The 13,076-nt window shown below is 38.4% G+C and overlaps 1 protein-coding gene across 1 annotated transcript; it reads right to left on the bottom strand.

The window, feature by feature from the left end:
* Positions 1-1,128: 1,128 nt before the first annotated feature.
* On the bottom strand, positions 1,129-11,749 carry LOC134796968 (xanthine dehydrogenase-like). Its single transcript, XM_063769162.1, has 16 exons — positions 11,591-11,749; positions 10,812-10,972; positions 10,222-10,601; positions 9,920-10,143; positions 9,590-9,692; positions 9,388-9,515; positions 8,824-9,111; positions 8,451-8,612; positions 7,992-8,120; positions 7,361-7,848; positions 5,917-6,100; positions 5,195-5,390; positions 4,264-5,027; positions 3,843-4,035; positions 1,626-1,739; positions 1,129-1,214 (listed from the first exon to the last, which is right to left on the bottom strand). The coding sequence occupies exons 1-16, from the start codon at positions 11,666-11,668 to the stop codon at positions 1,129-1,131; spliced, it is 3,678 nt and encodes a 1,225-aa protein (XP_063625232.1). The 5' UTR covers positions 11,669-11,749.
* Between the last annotated feature and the right edge of the window lie 1,327 nt (positions 11,750-13,076).

Here is a 13,076-nt window from a genome sequence, read left to right as displayed (position 1 = left end):
GGTTAGATTTGAACTGCGACCTTTACAGAAACGAAATACTACTATAAAAGTGGGTTAGGTTAGGTTAGAACTGCGATCCTCACAGAACCGAAATGCTACGAGAAAAGTGGGTTAGGTTAGGTTAGAACTGCGACCCTTATATAAACGAAATGCTGCTAATAAAGTGGGTTAGGTTAGGTTTGAACTGCGACCCTTTCAGAAACGAAATGCTACTAGAAAAGTGGGTTAGGTTTGAACTGCGACCCATACAGAAACGAAATGCTACTAGAAAAGTGGGTTATGTTAGGTTTGAACTGCGACCCTTGCAGAAAAGAAATGCTACTAGAAAAGTGGGTTTGAACTGCGACCCTTACAGAAACGAAATGCTACTAGATAAGTGGGTTAGGTTAAGTTAGAACTGCGACTGTTACAGAAATAAAATGCTACTAGAAAAAGATGACAAAGTGGATTAATTAATTTAATAGGATAACTATATATATTAAATATTTGCACATTTTTAATTAAGATGTGGTTACAATTTTGGTGGTTATTTACTATTTTTGGGTTTACAATGATTATTTTGGAGTAATTTGCTTTAATAGGATAGCAAGATTTAAAAATTTGGTTATAATTTTACATTAAAATGGAGTTCTAATTTTGGCGGTAATTTACTATTTTTGGGTTTACAATGATTATTTTGGTGTCATTTTCTTTAATAGGATAGGAAGATGTAATAAAATTGGTAATCATTTCACATTAAAATGGGGTCTGAAATTTGGTAATCATTCACTATTTTTGGGTTAATAATGATTAGTTTGGTGTCATTTCCTTTAATAGGATAGTAAAATGTAATAAAATTGGTAATCATTTCACATTAAAATGGTGTTATAATTTTGGTGATCATTTATTATTTTAGGGTGGTAAAATAGATTTTTTTGGTATTAAATTTTACTAAATCTGGTGATCAGTTAAATAGCAGCCATAGTAATATATTTGTTGAATTAATAAAGTGATAAATAAATATTCGATATAGATAGATACCTACTCTGACACCACCTGTTTTTGTAACTACTGTCATGACAGTTTTATTTTTTAACAATATTCTGTTTTATTTTATACACAGCATTTTATTTTCTTGGAAATATAAAGTTATAAGGAACTTTCCGTTTTATATTTGAACTCGCTACTATGGGTCTCAGTGTGCATGTGGATAGCCTCTCTTGTGTATGGTCCATCTGAAAAAAAAAACATAATAATCTCATTACTAGAATATACGTACTTAATTTAACATCTCTTACTGCTTGATATAAAACTTATTACGGGAACAGTCGCGTACCTGGGAAGTTATATAAGTTTTTCTTTTTACATTGTAATCCAGTGACATATAAATATGCCATACTTTAAATAAATAATGGGAACAAACATATTGCCCTAATTTAGCAGTAGCAGAACCAACACATAAATAATTTCTCAACATTCTCACATATCATTAAAGAGTACTTACCTACCATTTTATTGAAGAGAAGCGCAAATTGGGCTGTTTAAGGGAAAATTAGAGAGGTGTGTCCCCAATAGTGGGCGCATACTCGCTGAAGAAGAAGAAAATATTATTTGTAAACGAATTCTGCTGGTATACGTCTAATTACCTATCTGAAACCACTCATTAAGTGGTTTCCCGGCGTCAGTCCTGGCAGCAGCGATGGCTTCCCGTAAAGCTAGCGGCACCGCCACCGACATGCAGATGGGAGGCTCACCGATCGCTATAGATATGAACATATATTTATTAAAGAAAGGGTATGAGCAGGTGGCTAAGAGGTTATGGCATTAGCTGGGAAAGCTGAAGATGTTGGCACGAATCCAGCCTCGGCCACTGGAGGGCTTGGTCACTTTTTGTTAGTTCATGACATCTACATATTTGAGTTAAGAATAAACAATGTTGGTAGCGAAGTCATTCAGCCACGCGACATCCAAACAACTAAATTTGAGTTCTAGCTCGTAAAATGGAAATCGAGTTTATTGGAACTTGTGTCTAGAATGCACCTTATTTAGAGATTATTATCTGTTTTATGATCATGAAAGACATTGTCCTTTGTTGAAATACAAATGAAACAGGATATAAAGGACGTTTAAGCAGCACGAACGCCACGGAAGTCAACGCAAGATTCTTGAGATTACATACGTTGGGTCTAAACTTGTTAGAAATAAGTTTTTGACAAAAATTTCATTATTGGTACGAGTACAAGCTTTTATCGCTGATTATACTTTTCTTTCCACAGGCAACGAATACTCATCGAGGCAATTCTAAAAACCCCAAACACAATAAGGTTGCGTTGTTTTATCACAGAGTTCCTAACGCCACCTCCTGTCTCCATCATCAGATCAGCTCGATGGTACCATATACCATCGAGCTGTCACCAGACTTACATATCTATGGAAATTATCAGCTTCATCGGAAACCGGAAGTGGGTCAAATTTAACTTGTAAGATTTGACCTGTACAAACATAGTTATACATAGGTACATTGCAGGTTAAATATAAAAAACCGGCCAAGTGCGAGTCGGACTCTATCTATAAAAACGGTCACCCATCCAAGTACTGACCCCGCCCGACGTTGCTTAACTTCGGTCAAAAATCACGTTTGTTGTATGGGAGCGCCACTTATCATTTATCGGCTCAGATATAAATTATTTTATTCTGTTTTTAGTATTTGTTGTTATAGCGGCAACAGAAATACATCATCTGTGAAAATTTCAACTGTCTAGCTATCACGGTTCGTGAGATACAGTCTGGTGACAGACGGACGGACGGACAGCGGAGTCTTAGTAATAGGGTCCCGTTTTACCCTTTGGGTAATACGGAACCCTAAAAAAATAAAAAAATAAATCGCCATGAGCCTAAAATCTGACATTCGTTACAATATTTCACTTCGGCACCAGACGGCACCCACTTTTTTATTTATTGTTCAGAACACATACAGTCATACATAAAAATATAGATATAACTTACAAAAATATATAAAAACAGACCTGGAGGTTCATAATGTAAACATGTAAACATCAAAAGATACAAAAGCGTTTTGCGATGAGAAAATAAGTAAAACATAACTGATAACTACCTACTACTAACTACTATTAATTATAGTGATAATTTATTTTATCAACAGCAGTTTGGATCTCGTATGTTCTTTTAAAGCTGCAAGAGAGTGCATAAATGGATCGATGTCACAGAAATACTCATTATAGTTTCTTGATACTCGTTTGAAAAAAGTATGTCTAGAATAATTAGTTCGTGCGAAACTCACATAAAACAAATTACGAGGACGTAAGGAGCGATGCGGTACATTAAACATAATATTTTGTAGCAAATTTGGGCAATTGATTTCATTTTTGAGGATTTTGAAGAAAAAAAGTGTGTCTAAAAAGAGTCTTCTATTACAAAGGGAAATCATATTGAAATGTTTGGCTGACTTGGCTGATGATTCCAGAGGCGTACCGGTCCTGTAACAAAGTGCTCTCAAGAAAACATTTTGTATTCTTTCTAGGCGATTAATATGGACATGGTATTGAGGACACCAGATCACAGACCCGAACTCAAGAATACTTCTAACGTAAGAATAAAATAGTATTTTAAGAGTGCAGGGGCGTCTAAAGGGTTTGCCCATCCGTAGTATCATACCTAGATTTTTATAGGCTCGGTTACAAATTTTGTCAATATGAATATTGAAATTAAGTTGTGAGTCCATGGTAATACCTAGGTCTCTAATAGAACTAACACGAGTTATATGCTTCCCAGCTATTGAATAGTTAAAATTGATTACTTTTTCACTTCTCTGAAAATCATGACAGTAATATGAAATCCCTTACACTTAGCACCGAGCGTCCGAACTTCCGAATAAGACTTGTCCTTGAAATACACCCGGAAGTCCTGCGGGATGTCCCTGGCCTGCGGCACGTGGTAGTTCCAGGGGCGGTCCGTGAGCACCTCGCCCGTGTCGGAGTCGTACACCATGTGCTCCGTCGTCCAGTACCCCAGGCCCATGATGAAAGCGCCTTCCATCTAGCAAAAGATCAGCATTGTAAATTACACCCTTGTCTTGTTTTCTTCTACAGGTAGCATTACTCAACCAATTCTCATCAAATTTTGTGATGAGCAGAGGTCAAATAACTAGGTATATACCTATATATATTTTTTTTATTTTTCTTTTAAATGACGGAATGGAGGAGATTCCCGAGGTCTACAGCTCACAGAGCCACTAGTGTTAGTAATTTCATTGTTTTTCCTTACTTGTCCGACATCTACTCCGGGGCTAATGCTCATTCCCGCGTCCTCCAGGAGGTCAACCCTCAATAGCTCCCACTCTCCTGTCAGAATGTCCACTTCCACTTCAGCTAACGTCACTCCATGTACTACATACTTCTGCGTATCTAGCATTGACACAAAAGCGTGAGCTTGAAGATCTATACTAGCATTATATGCCATCTTCACCAAGAACTCCCAAGTAGGGTTCAGAAGGCCAACTTTAAGAGGAGCTAGTCGCGCTAAAATCTGCTCACAGCATCTCTGAACTCCTATGCCAACGTTGATCGAAGTCAAACTTCCCCCAGACACAAGACTATTTGGAGTCATATGTGTATGATTCGCTTTGATTTGAATCTTCTCCATGGGAACACCAAGAAAATATGCAGCGATTTGAACGGCTTTGGTGTTAAGACCTTGTCCCATCTCTATTCCGCCGTGGGTTATAGAAACAGAGCCATCATCGTTATAAACTGACATGGTCACGTCAAAGTACTGGCTACCGACGGGCTGCCAGCGGAGGAGAGACCATCTTAAACCCTTCTTCTTCCACCTGTTCTCTGAATTAAACTTGTCGACAGCGGTTCTTCTGTCCGCGTAGTCAGCGTCACGTTTCACTTTCTCCACCATCTCCACGAGCTCGATGGAAGTGGGATCTAGATTCTCTAGTCTTACTGCTAGCGGATCTAGTAGCATCTCGTAAGCTACACGTTCTAAGATGAATTCACAAGCAGCAATAGCTTCAAGTGTTCCTGAAAATAAAATAGTGATTACTTAAATTCACTGATTAAAGCTAGGTTTCGATATACAACATATCATTTTGCTAAAACAGGATGCTGGAAGCAGGCTGGCTAAGTATAAAAAATAAAAACATAACGTGCCTTTCTTTGAGAGTATAGTAAGTTTATGTACCAGGTACCTGGTGATCGGCACCAAGTGTTACTGGCTGTATCCGTGGTAACACTAAAAACCCTGAACATCCAGCGTAGCTTGTCGTAGCAGTTGTTGTACACGTCCAACACGGGGGCGAATAGAGGCTCGTCGATGACATATCCATTGTCCATGTGCATGTATTCTTTGCAAAGTTGAATTTTTCCGTACGGATCGACTGTGATCTAGAAAGTAAAACACGAAGGATATACCTAACGTTTGTGATATTGAAGATACTGTAAGATAAGTTGATCAGGCCGTAGCCAAAGTGACAATCGTATATCTATTAACGCGGATCCTTTCAGTGTTTTTGAGATACTCGTTTTAACCTTCAAGAAAAAAGCATACTCCCATCTCAAAGGCCCGCAACGCACAACCTCTTTGGCATTGCGGGTGTCCTTGGGCGACGGTAATTTCTCTTACCATCATGCGATTCATCTGCTCGTTTGCCTAATATATCACAAAAACAGTCAGCATCAAAACTAGCGGATCAGACTAAAGGTCAAAATAATAATAAGTATGTACTTAATAGCTTAACAAAAGAGATATTTTTCTGTATGTAGAACATTTTTATTTTGAGAGATACTTTTGACACAGAATAAGTAATACTGCTTTTGATAATGAGTGAACATGTTTGTTAAATACTATATTTGCAGGTAGAATGTGTGCTACCCATGCTCTTAATCCAGGATGAAAATCCTAGTAGCAAACCTCATATTCAGTGTGGCAAGGCAGCCGCTTGCCCACGGCCTTGGCGAGGGTGGTAAACGGCAGTATGATGCGGCAGGGCCGGTTCAGCTTGTGCGCCACCAGCGCGCTTGCCACTGCCACCTGCGAGCCGCGGGAGATCTTCAGGCCGTACGCTCCTCCTAGGCGGCGGACGATTACATCTATCCTGAGATTAACGGGTAATATTAGTAATATCATCATAGTATTCATAGTAGAAGCCTTGATATTCGGTAGGTATTCCTACTATTACTTTCAATCGAATGATGATTTTTCCCTATGCACCCCAGCCATCCCTATTACCTACCTACCTGTCCATCCCTCCGTGGCGTAGGCCGCGTATTATATTATTTTGCTTAACATGGCACAACCTCTGATCCTATTTTTTGTTCTTCTCATCGAACAAATTCCAGTATTCTGATATTTCCTTCCACTTGATAGTTAGCAAAGTAGCAATAATACGGTTATTTAATTTGCTGTAAAATATGTACTTTTGTGGCTACGTAAACTATCTTAGATCTTTCAGTATCAATTTGGCTCAAAAATATTTGAAGAACTTTAATGGACTTGTCTTTGAGTATCATTGTTATCTTAAATGCTGTGTTCTCCTACCGCAACTACTTCATTTGCATGCGAAAGTCAGTAAACTTCAATCAAAACATTTAAACCTTACCTAACCGTCACTTTATACCTACGCACGTACATGATGCGAATGCAGTATTTAATGGGTTCCCCTCTTCTGGCATAATATTGTTTGTCAGAAATACACTTCGCATAACATGTATCGCAGAAACACTTTTAGTAGAATGATAATTAGGCATAAATATTACTTTGCATTATTATTACTAAGCATACAATACATTTTGCAGCATATTATTTAGCAGAAGATTACTGTTGCAGACTTTGGTTTAGCATAATTTTATGTACCATAATCATCCTGCAGCATACTTTCATTATGGCATAATGTTTTTCTACTTGCAGAAAAGTCGATTACGGTGGGTTAGGTTAGGTTAGAACTACGACCTGATACAAAACGAACGGCCACCAGAAAAGTGGGTTAGGTTAGGTTAGAACTGCGACCTCATACAAAACGAACGGCCACCAGAAAAGTGGGTTAGGTTAGGTTAGGTTATCTGATTAACTTTAATGCATCTTGATAACTTTATGCTACCTAAATATTATGCAATACATTTATCTGCGAAATTAATACTCGTTTAAAAGACTATTATGATCATCAACAGTATGCCAAAATATGGTTCTGGATTTTAAAACTCTGCGAAATGATTGTATGCTAAATGATATATGGGAAAGGTAATTCTGCCAAACGACATTTCTGCCAAGTAACATTATGCAATACAAAAATATGTCAAAAATCTTTCTGCTACACATTAGTAAACCGTATTTAATAGGTATAGGTACTACTACTAACTTATTTTCCGGTATTAGAAGAGCTCGGGATATCATCATCTGCACTAGATCCATGTGCTGCGTAGTACAGTGCACCTCCAGACCTTCCTCCGTTGGCTTCACGACACTAACCAGTGTCTCCATACAAAAGTGCTGCTGCGCAAAAATCGTCTGCGTTCCCTTTATAACTTTGAAGAGATCTGTATCCATATTTGCCCCGGCCTGCTCATAAACCATTTTATTTCTATCAGGACTCTTTATAGCTTCTCTTACATCAATGACAGGTTTTTTCACATTGCTATATTTAACATTCACCAATTTGGTAGCGTATTCTGCAATAGCTCTAGAAGCAGCCACAACTAGTCCAATAACTTGACCATGATATTTGACGGAACCAGAACAGAATACTTCTTCTTTTTCTTGGTAGATAAGATTGCTGAGGCCAGGAGTAAAAGAGTTTACTCCCGGAATATCTTTGGCAGAGTAAAAAGCGATAACGCCAGAATGTTTCTGGAATAAGAAAATACTTCATTAGTGCCAGTTAGCTCGAGATAGATGTAGCTTGCTAAAGTTTATGTTCATAAGATCTATTTTACTCTCTGAAATCTGAAGGTCAGATAGTATCGCTTTCGTAAAACGGAGGAAAAACTCACGAGGGCCTCGCTGGGGTCGATGTTGTCAATGTCGCCGAGCGGAATGGTTGCGAGCACGAAAGCGCCGAACACCTCGGACGGCATTCTCGGCAAATCCTCGGAATACGGAGCCTCACCTGCGCATTGGATCTAAATACAAAAAATAAAAGATTTATTTAAAAAAAATACATATTTACAAATTATCTGTTTGTTACTACCTACGAGTATATGTATTGTGTCTAGGTTATACAGCCGTCTCCTTTTTAGTCTGTTTCTGCTCCAGATCCAGATATATCTTGGTTACTTTTTTGTCCACCGTCTGTATAGATCTGGGAGACATGCGTTGCTCCGTCTTACTTGACATAGATTCATAGCAAAGAGTGGTGGCAGTGGGTTACGAGTAAAAGCATTTCATGGAAAAAGGGGAGGCCTAGGCTTAAAAATATGTATTCTTACAAGCTGTTTATTATGTCAACTCACCAGCGCTTCAACTTTTTCAACTGGCTGGCTGATCGGATACATTAGGGTGTTGGTGGTGAATTCCTGTTTCGCACGAGAGACAGGGCGCATTCGGCTCAGGACTGTCCCGCCTGATGCAAAATATGAGTCCATCTCGTTTTCGGGACATAGAGAGAGAAGACCCTGATAAAAAAAATGTGAAGCACCCTCATGCACGTCTGACCAGACAATAAGATAATTAATAGATATTTCAAATGTTGATTTGACAGCATGACATGAAAAATTTATAAGTATTAAAGGATGTAGACCGCCTGTTGTCTGCCTCTATATTTAGTTACTAGTATTATTTTCGGAAATTATTTCTGCAATAATCTATATCTATCTATCTACTTACTTTATAAAATAAATTAACAGCGATATTTTTTCTGTAGTTAGCTGAAGCTTGGGGAGGATTTTCTTCCACAACCACCTCGCTCGTCAAAACCTCGATAGCTTCTTGTAAAGTTTTATTTGTATACAGGTTCTTGCCTTTTAAGAATTCCTCTGTCTTAGAAGCGTGCACGAAGCTTGGGTTTAGGGCGCCGTACACAATTCTAGCCTCTTTTACTGTGTTGGAGGAATTTAGTTTGTACAAGAAGCCAGCGTTGACGATGGCGTGTGCAGATTGAGCACGGGGCATAACCTAAAAAGTTAAATATTTGTACCTATAGTGTTTTTAATAAAATCCTTTCGGGACATGAAATTTAGAAGCCAATAAATGCAAAGATTGAGTGGTAACAAAAATGTAGACACATTTTTCACAAACAATTGTAGGTATACTCTGTGGCAATTGGATAAAAGCCTCAGTGAACTAGTTAACAATTGTGTCGACATGTGTAATGTGCGTTTTTCCGGAACTGCAATAAGTATTTTTATCTTTGATTGAATGTTCTTAATTGTATCATAATTCATAATTTACCTTGAACGACTCAAATTTGTAGTCCCGACCCAAAGGAGGAAACAAAACGTTTGAAATTATTTTACTTCGCATGTCCACTTTGAGGAAATCTTGTAAGGTTAACTTTTTTCCTTGTTTCTTGATGTCCACTGAAGTAAAAATATAACAATTGTGAGATTGTTTGTTAAACGTTTTATTTGCATTGATTTTTCTAATAACTTACTAATAGTGATGTATGCACCAACGGTCTCCAACAGAAGAAAAACATCGGATTGGAACTCATTATGCTGGTGTTTGATCATAAGGTTGCCAGCAATTGTCCCCACCTAAATAAATAAAAACAATACGGACTTTGTTGTTACAAGTTACACTGCATTTTAACCAAAAATTAAATAAAACTATTTAAATTAAATCTTACATCACCAATTGTTTAATAGCCTACCTCTTGTCGGCGGTAAATCAATTTATAATAGGAGAATAACTTAGGTAGGCCATTACGATTTAAAAAAACAGGAAAAGAGAATTATGATTAATACCAAAGAAAGCAACTTACATTTCTGACAGGAATATGAGCTACCAATTGCAAATGTTCTTGCAACTTTTGAAGATACCAGAAATTATCTTCCGTAGAGGCTACGCTCATGAACATATTAATAGTTTCATTCAGAGTTGAACCTGCACCTAAAATTAAATTCTGGTCGAGATGGTACCCTTTTAATTCATCAATGTTGCTTATATCAATAATGACTCGGGGATATTTTTCAATAGGGATGACTCCTGGAAAAGCATTTATAATAAAAATAAAACGCGACTTAATTTCAACAACAAAATTAAACACTAAATTTGAAATCATACCTTTAGCTGTATTTCCTGCTACTAACATGTAGTCATCATCTCCTTTCTGATTTAGCACTTCAAAAATATCATTCACTCGATATACCTTGTAGAAAAACTTTTCATCTTTTAACTCCACTACTATATTTTGAGGTTCATTAGGATCAGGGGCCTCTACTAAACACCAGTCGCTTTCTTTGCAAGTTTTTCGGCATGTGTGTGTATTTTTTTTGCAAATATGGAGATCTTCTATGTCCAATAAATCGTCCGACTTTGGCGCGTCGCTGGCAAACTTCTTGAAGGCTTCCAAGATGGGCCGATAACCGGTGCAGCGGCAGATGTTACTTCCGAATGACTTTTCTATCTCCAACATGGTAAAGTTCTTGTTACTTTGCAAGAGGCTGTACAGAGACATGAAGACACGTTTTAGATTTCATTGAATTTGTTTATTTGGCTTGTATTAATATTGTTAAAATATTTTTACATGTTTGAGGACATTCAAACGTTTATCTTACCTTTACGCGTAAGTTAAAAATGTCCCCGTGATAGTAGCATTAACAAATAAGACTCTTAATACGTACAGATAATAATACAAATTTTATGTTATATACCTGTACATAGCCATGATCCATCCAGGCGAGCAGTACCCGCACTGGGTGCCGTTGAGCTTCGCGAGGGTCTTCTGCAGCGGGTGGTAGCCTTGTAGCCGGTTACCAATACCCTCTATCGTTGTAATCTCCCAACCATGACATGATGTCACTGACACTAGACACTGCAAAAGATAAGATTGATTTGAGATATTTTGGTCTTGTAAGCTTTTTGAAAATTAACTTCTATTTATTTAATTTAAACCACAATGCATATATTCATGTATACTCACATTTATAGACGGGTCTATCGCGAATTTCTGTTATTACCTTTAATTATAAATGTGAGTTAATTGGTGTTCAGAACGCGAAAGTTTTAAATATTACATAGATTCACGTCGCCTAGTGTAAATAAAAGGAGTTGGTGTCGCGATCAGTTGATGACGATTAATGTAAGTTCAGATGTCTACCTGAACCTAGCAAAATTGAGTGAGGATGTGGTCGCCGAATATGACCCATAAGTATGAGTGCTAAGTGTGATCCTCTCGCTCCGTACAAAAGAATACAGCACTGCTCCGCAATGTTACTTTAAACTAAAAAGACAGAGCCAAGGTTTTACCCTGATGGTTTTTACGCAGATCAATTCGCATGCAGGGAAGAAATATTGTTAGTTCTACGTAAGACGTAGTGCCTACGCCAATTCTCGGGATTAGTAAAGTTGAAAAGCGGACCCCTGGCTCCCATAACCCGTGGCAAAATGCCAAGGAAGATGAGTTCTATCTACGCAAGAACTTAACGCTCACGGCGTTAACAGCGCCTAGTTTTTCTCCAGGCCTGGCAGCAGCGACGACGCATGCGCCGCAGCCGCCCTCTCGGCACATGTACTTGGTGCCGCGCAGCTCGCAGCGCACGCGCAGGTACTCCAGCAGGGACAGGTCGGAACTTGACTCGCAGCCCACTGATAACATACAAATACATCGTATTTTCTCTAATAGAGTCAAACCAAGCTTATAAAAAAAGCGCTGGTGGCCTAGCGGTAAGAGCGTGCGACTTGCAATCCGGAGGTCGCGGGTTCAAACCCCGGCTCGTACCAATGAGTGAGGAAACCGGACTAATCCCAATAAGGCCTAGTTTCCCCTCTGGGTTGGAAGGTCAGATGGCAGTCGCTTTCGTAAAAACTAGTGCCTATGTCAAATCATGGGATTAGTTGTCAAGCGGACCCCAGGCTCTCATGAGCCGTGGCGAAATGCCGGGATAACGCGAGGAAGAAGAAGAGTCAAACCAAGCTTATACAGTGAAAGAGCGTGTTCTAAATGCTTTCTAATATCATAAATACGAATTTGGTATGTAGATAGTTTGAGGCCTGAGGATTATTTTTATGACGATGTTTTGAGACGATTTCGCGGGCAGATGGAAAATAAATTTTACATTAAAGCTTAGCATACTCGTAGAGATCATGAAATTTAACTCGTGAAGGCAATGCTTAGAACATGCCTAGAACAACATTTAAGTTTCGAAGAGTACAAGATATTTGTCTTTTATTGTTAGGAAAATATCGTACCTGAATGTGATTTTCCGTTGATTTTAAAACTGACACAATCCATGCTGCATAAGCTGACACTACCACAAGACTGACTAGTGTGTTAGATAGGTACATTATGGAAAATGATAACTGAACCAAGTCCAGGTCAAGGCGCCCGCATGATATGATAATGTATTACGAGATTTACCACAGCACAGATGTCACTATTAACATTTATATATTATTTTAACATCATTTTCGTCGACTTTGTATATTTTCTTCCCCACCACGCATAAGAGCCAAAACAGCCAAGTTCTGGATTTACTCGTATTAAATTAAGGTACCCGTAATGCCATGAATAAAAGTGACATCTTGATGTCAGCTGCAGCTGCATTACTTTTGCGGCGTTGTTGCTGTTGTCGCTGCTGTATCTATCAATTTCCTTGATAACATTATTGACGTTCGCTGCCACATTACTGCTGTCATCATGATGTTCATTCCGTTACTCAGCGGTGGTTACGACGACGCCGCAACAGTAATGCAACTACAGTTGATATCCAAACGTCACCTTAACTTAATAAACTTTATAATTCACAGGGAGGATCGTCAGATCAGATTTAAAGTTTACATGCCGCATCAGATAATATCAAAGCGTGTAAGGGTAAAATACGAAGCCCAAAAAAGGTGTTCCATATCGCCGATCCAATCATTCCACCACGCTTAAACCGATACAATCATACCAGCAAAGTAGAATCGTTGTTACCAAA

Source organism: Cydia splendana, chromosome 14 (assembly GCF_910591565.1).
Source record: "Cydia splendana chromosome 14, ilCydSple1.2, whole genome shotgun sequence".
NCBI lineage: Eukaryota > Metazoa > Arthropoda > Insecta > Lepidoptera > Tortricidae > Cydia > Cydia splendana.
Note: the sequence above shows the minus strand (reverse complement) of the source record. Positions and strands in the feature narration are given on the sequence as shown.

What these genes read in the sequence shown, in the direction of transcription:
- LOC134796968 (XM_063769162.1), bottom strand. Translation starts at nt 11,668, where the DNA reads ATGTGCCGAGAGGGCGGCTGCGGCGCATGCGTCGTCGCTGCTGCCAGG. An exon ending in AACTAGGCGCTGTTAACGCC is followed by an intron (nt 10,973 to 11,590) that starts GTGAGCGTTAAG and finishes TATCTTTTGCAG; the next exon opens with TGTCTAGTGTCAGTGACATC. An exon ending in TGGTGCATACATCACTATTA is followed by an intron (nt 9,516 to 9,589) that starts GTAAGTTATTAG and finishes TTTTTACTTCAG; the next exon opens with TGGACATCAAGAAACAAGGA.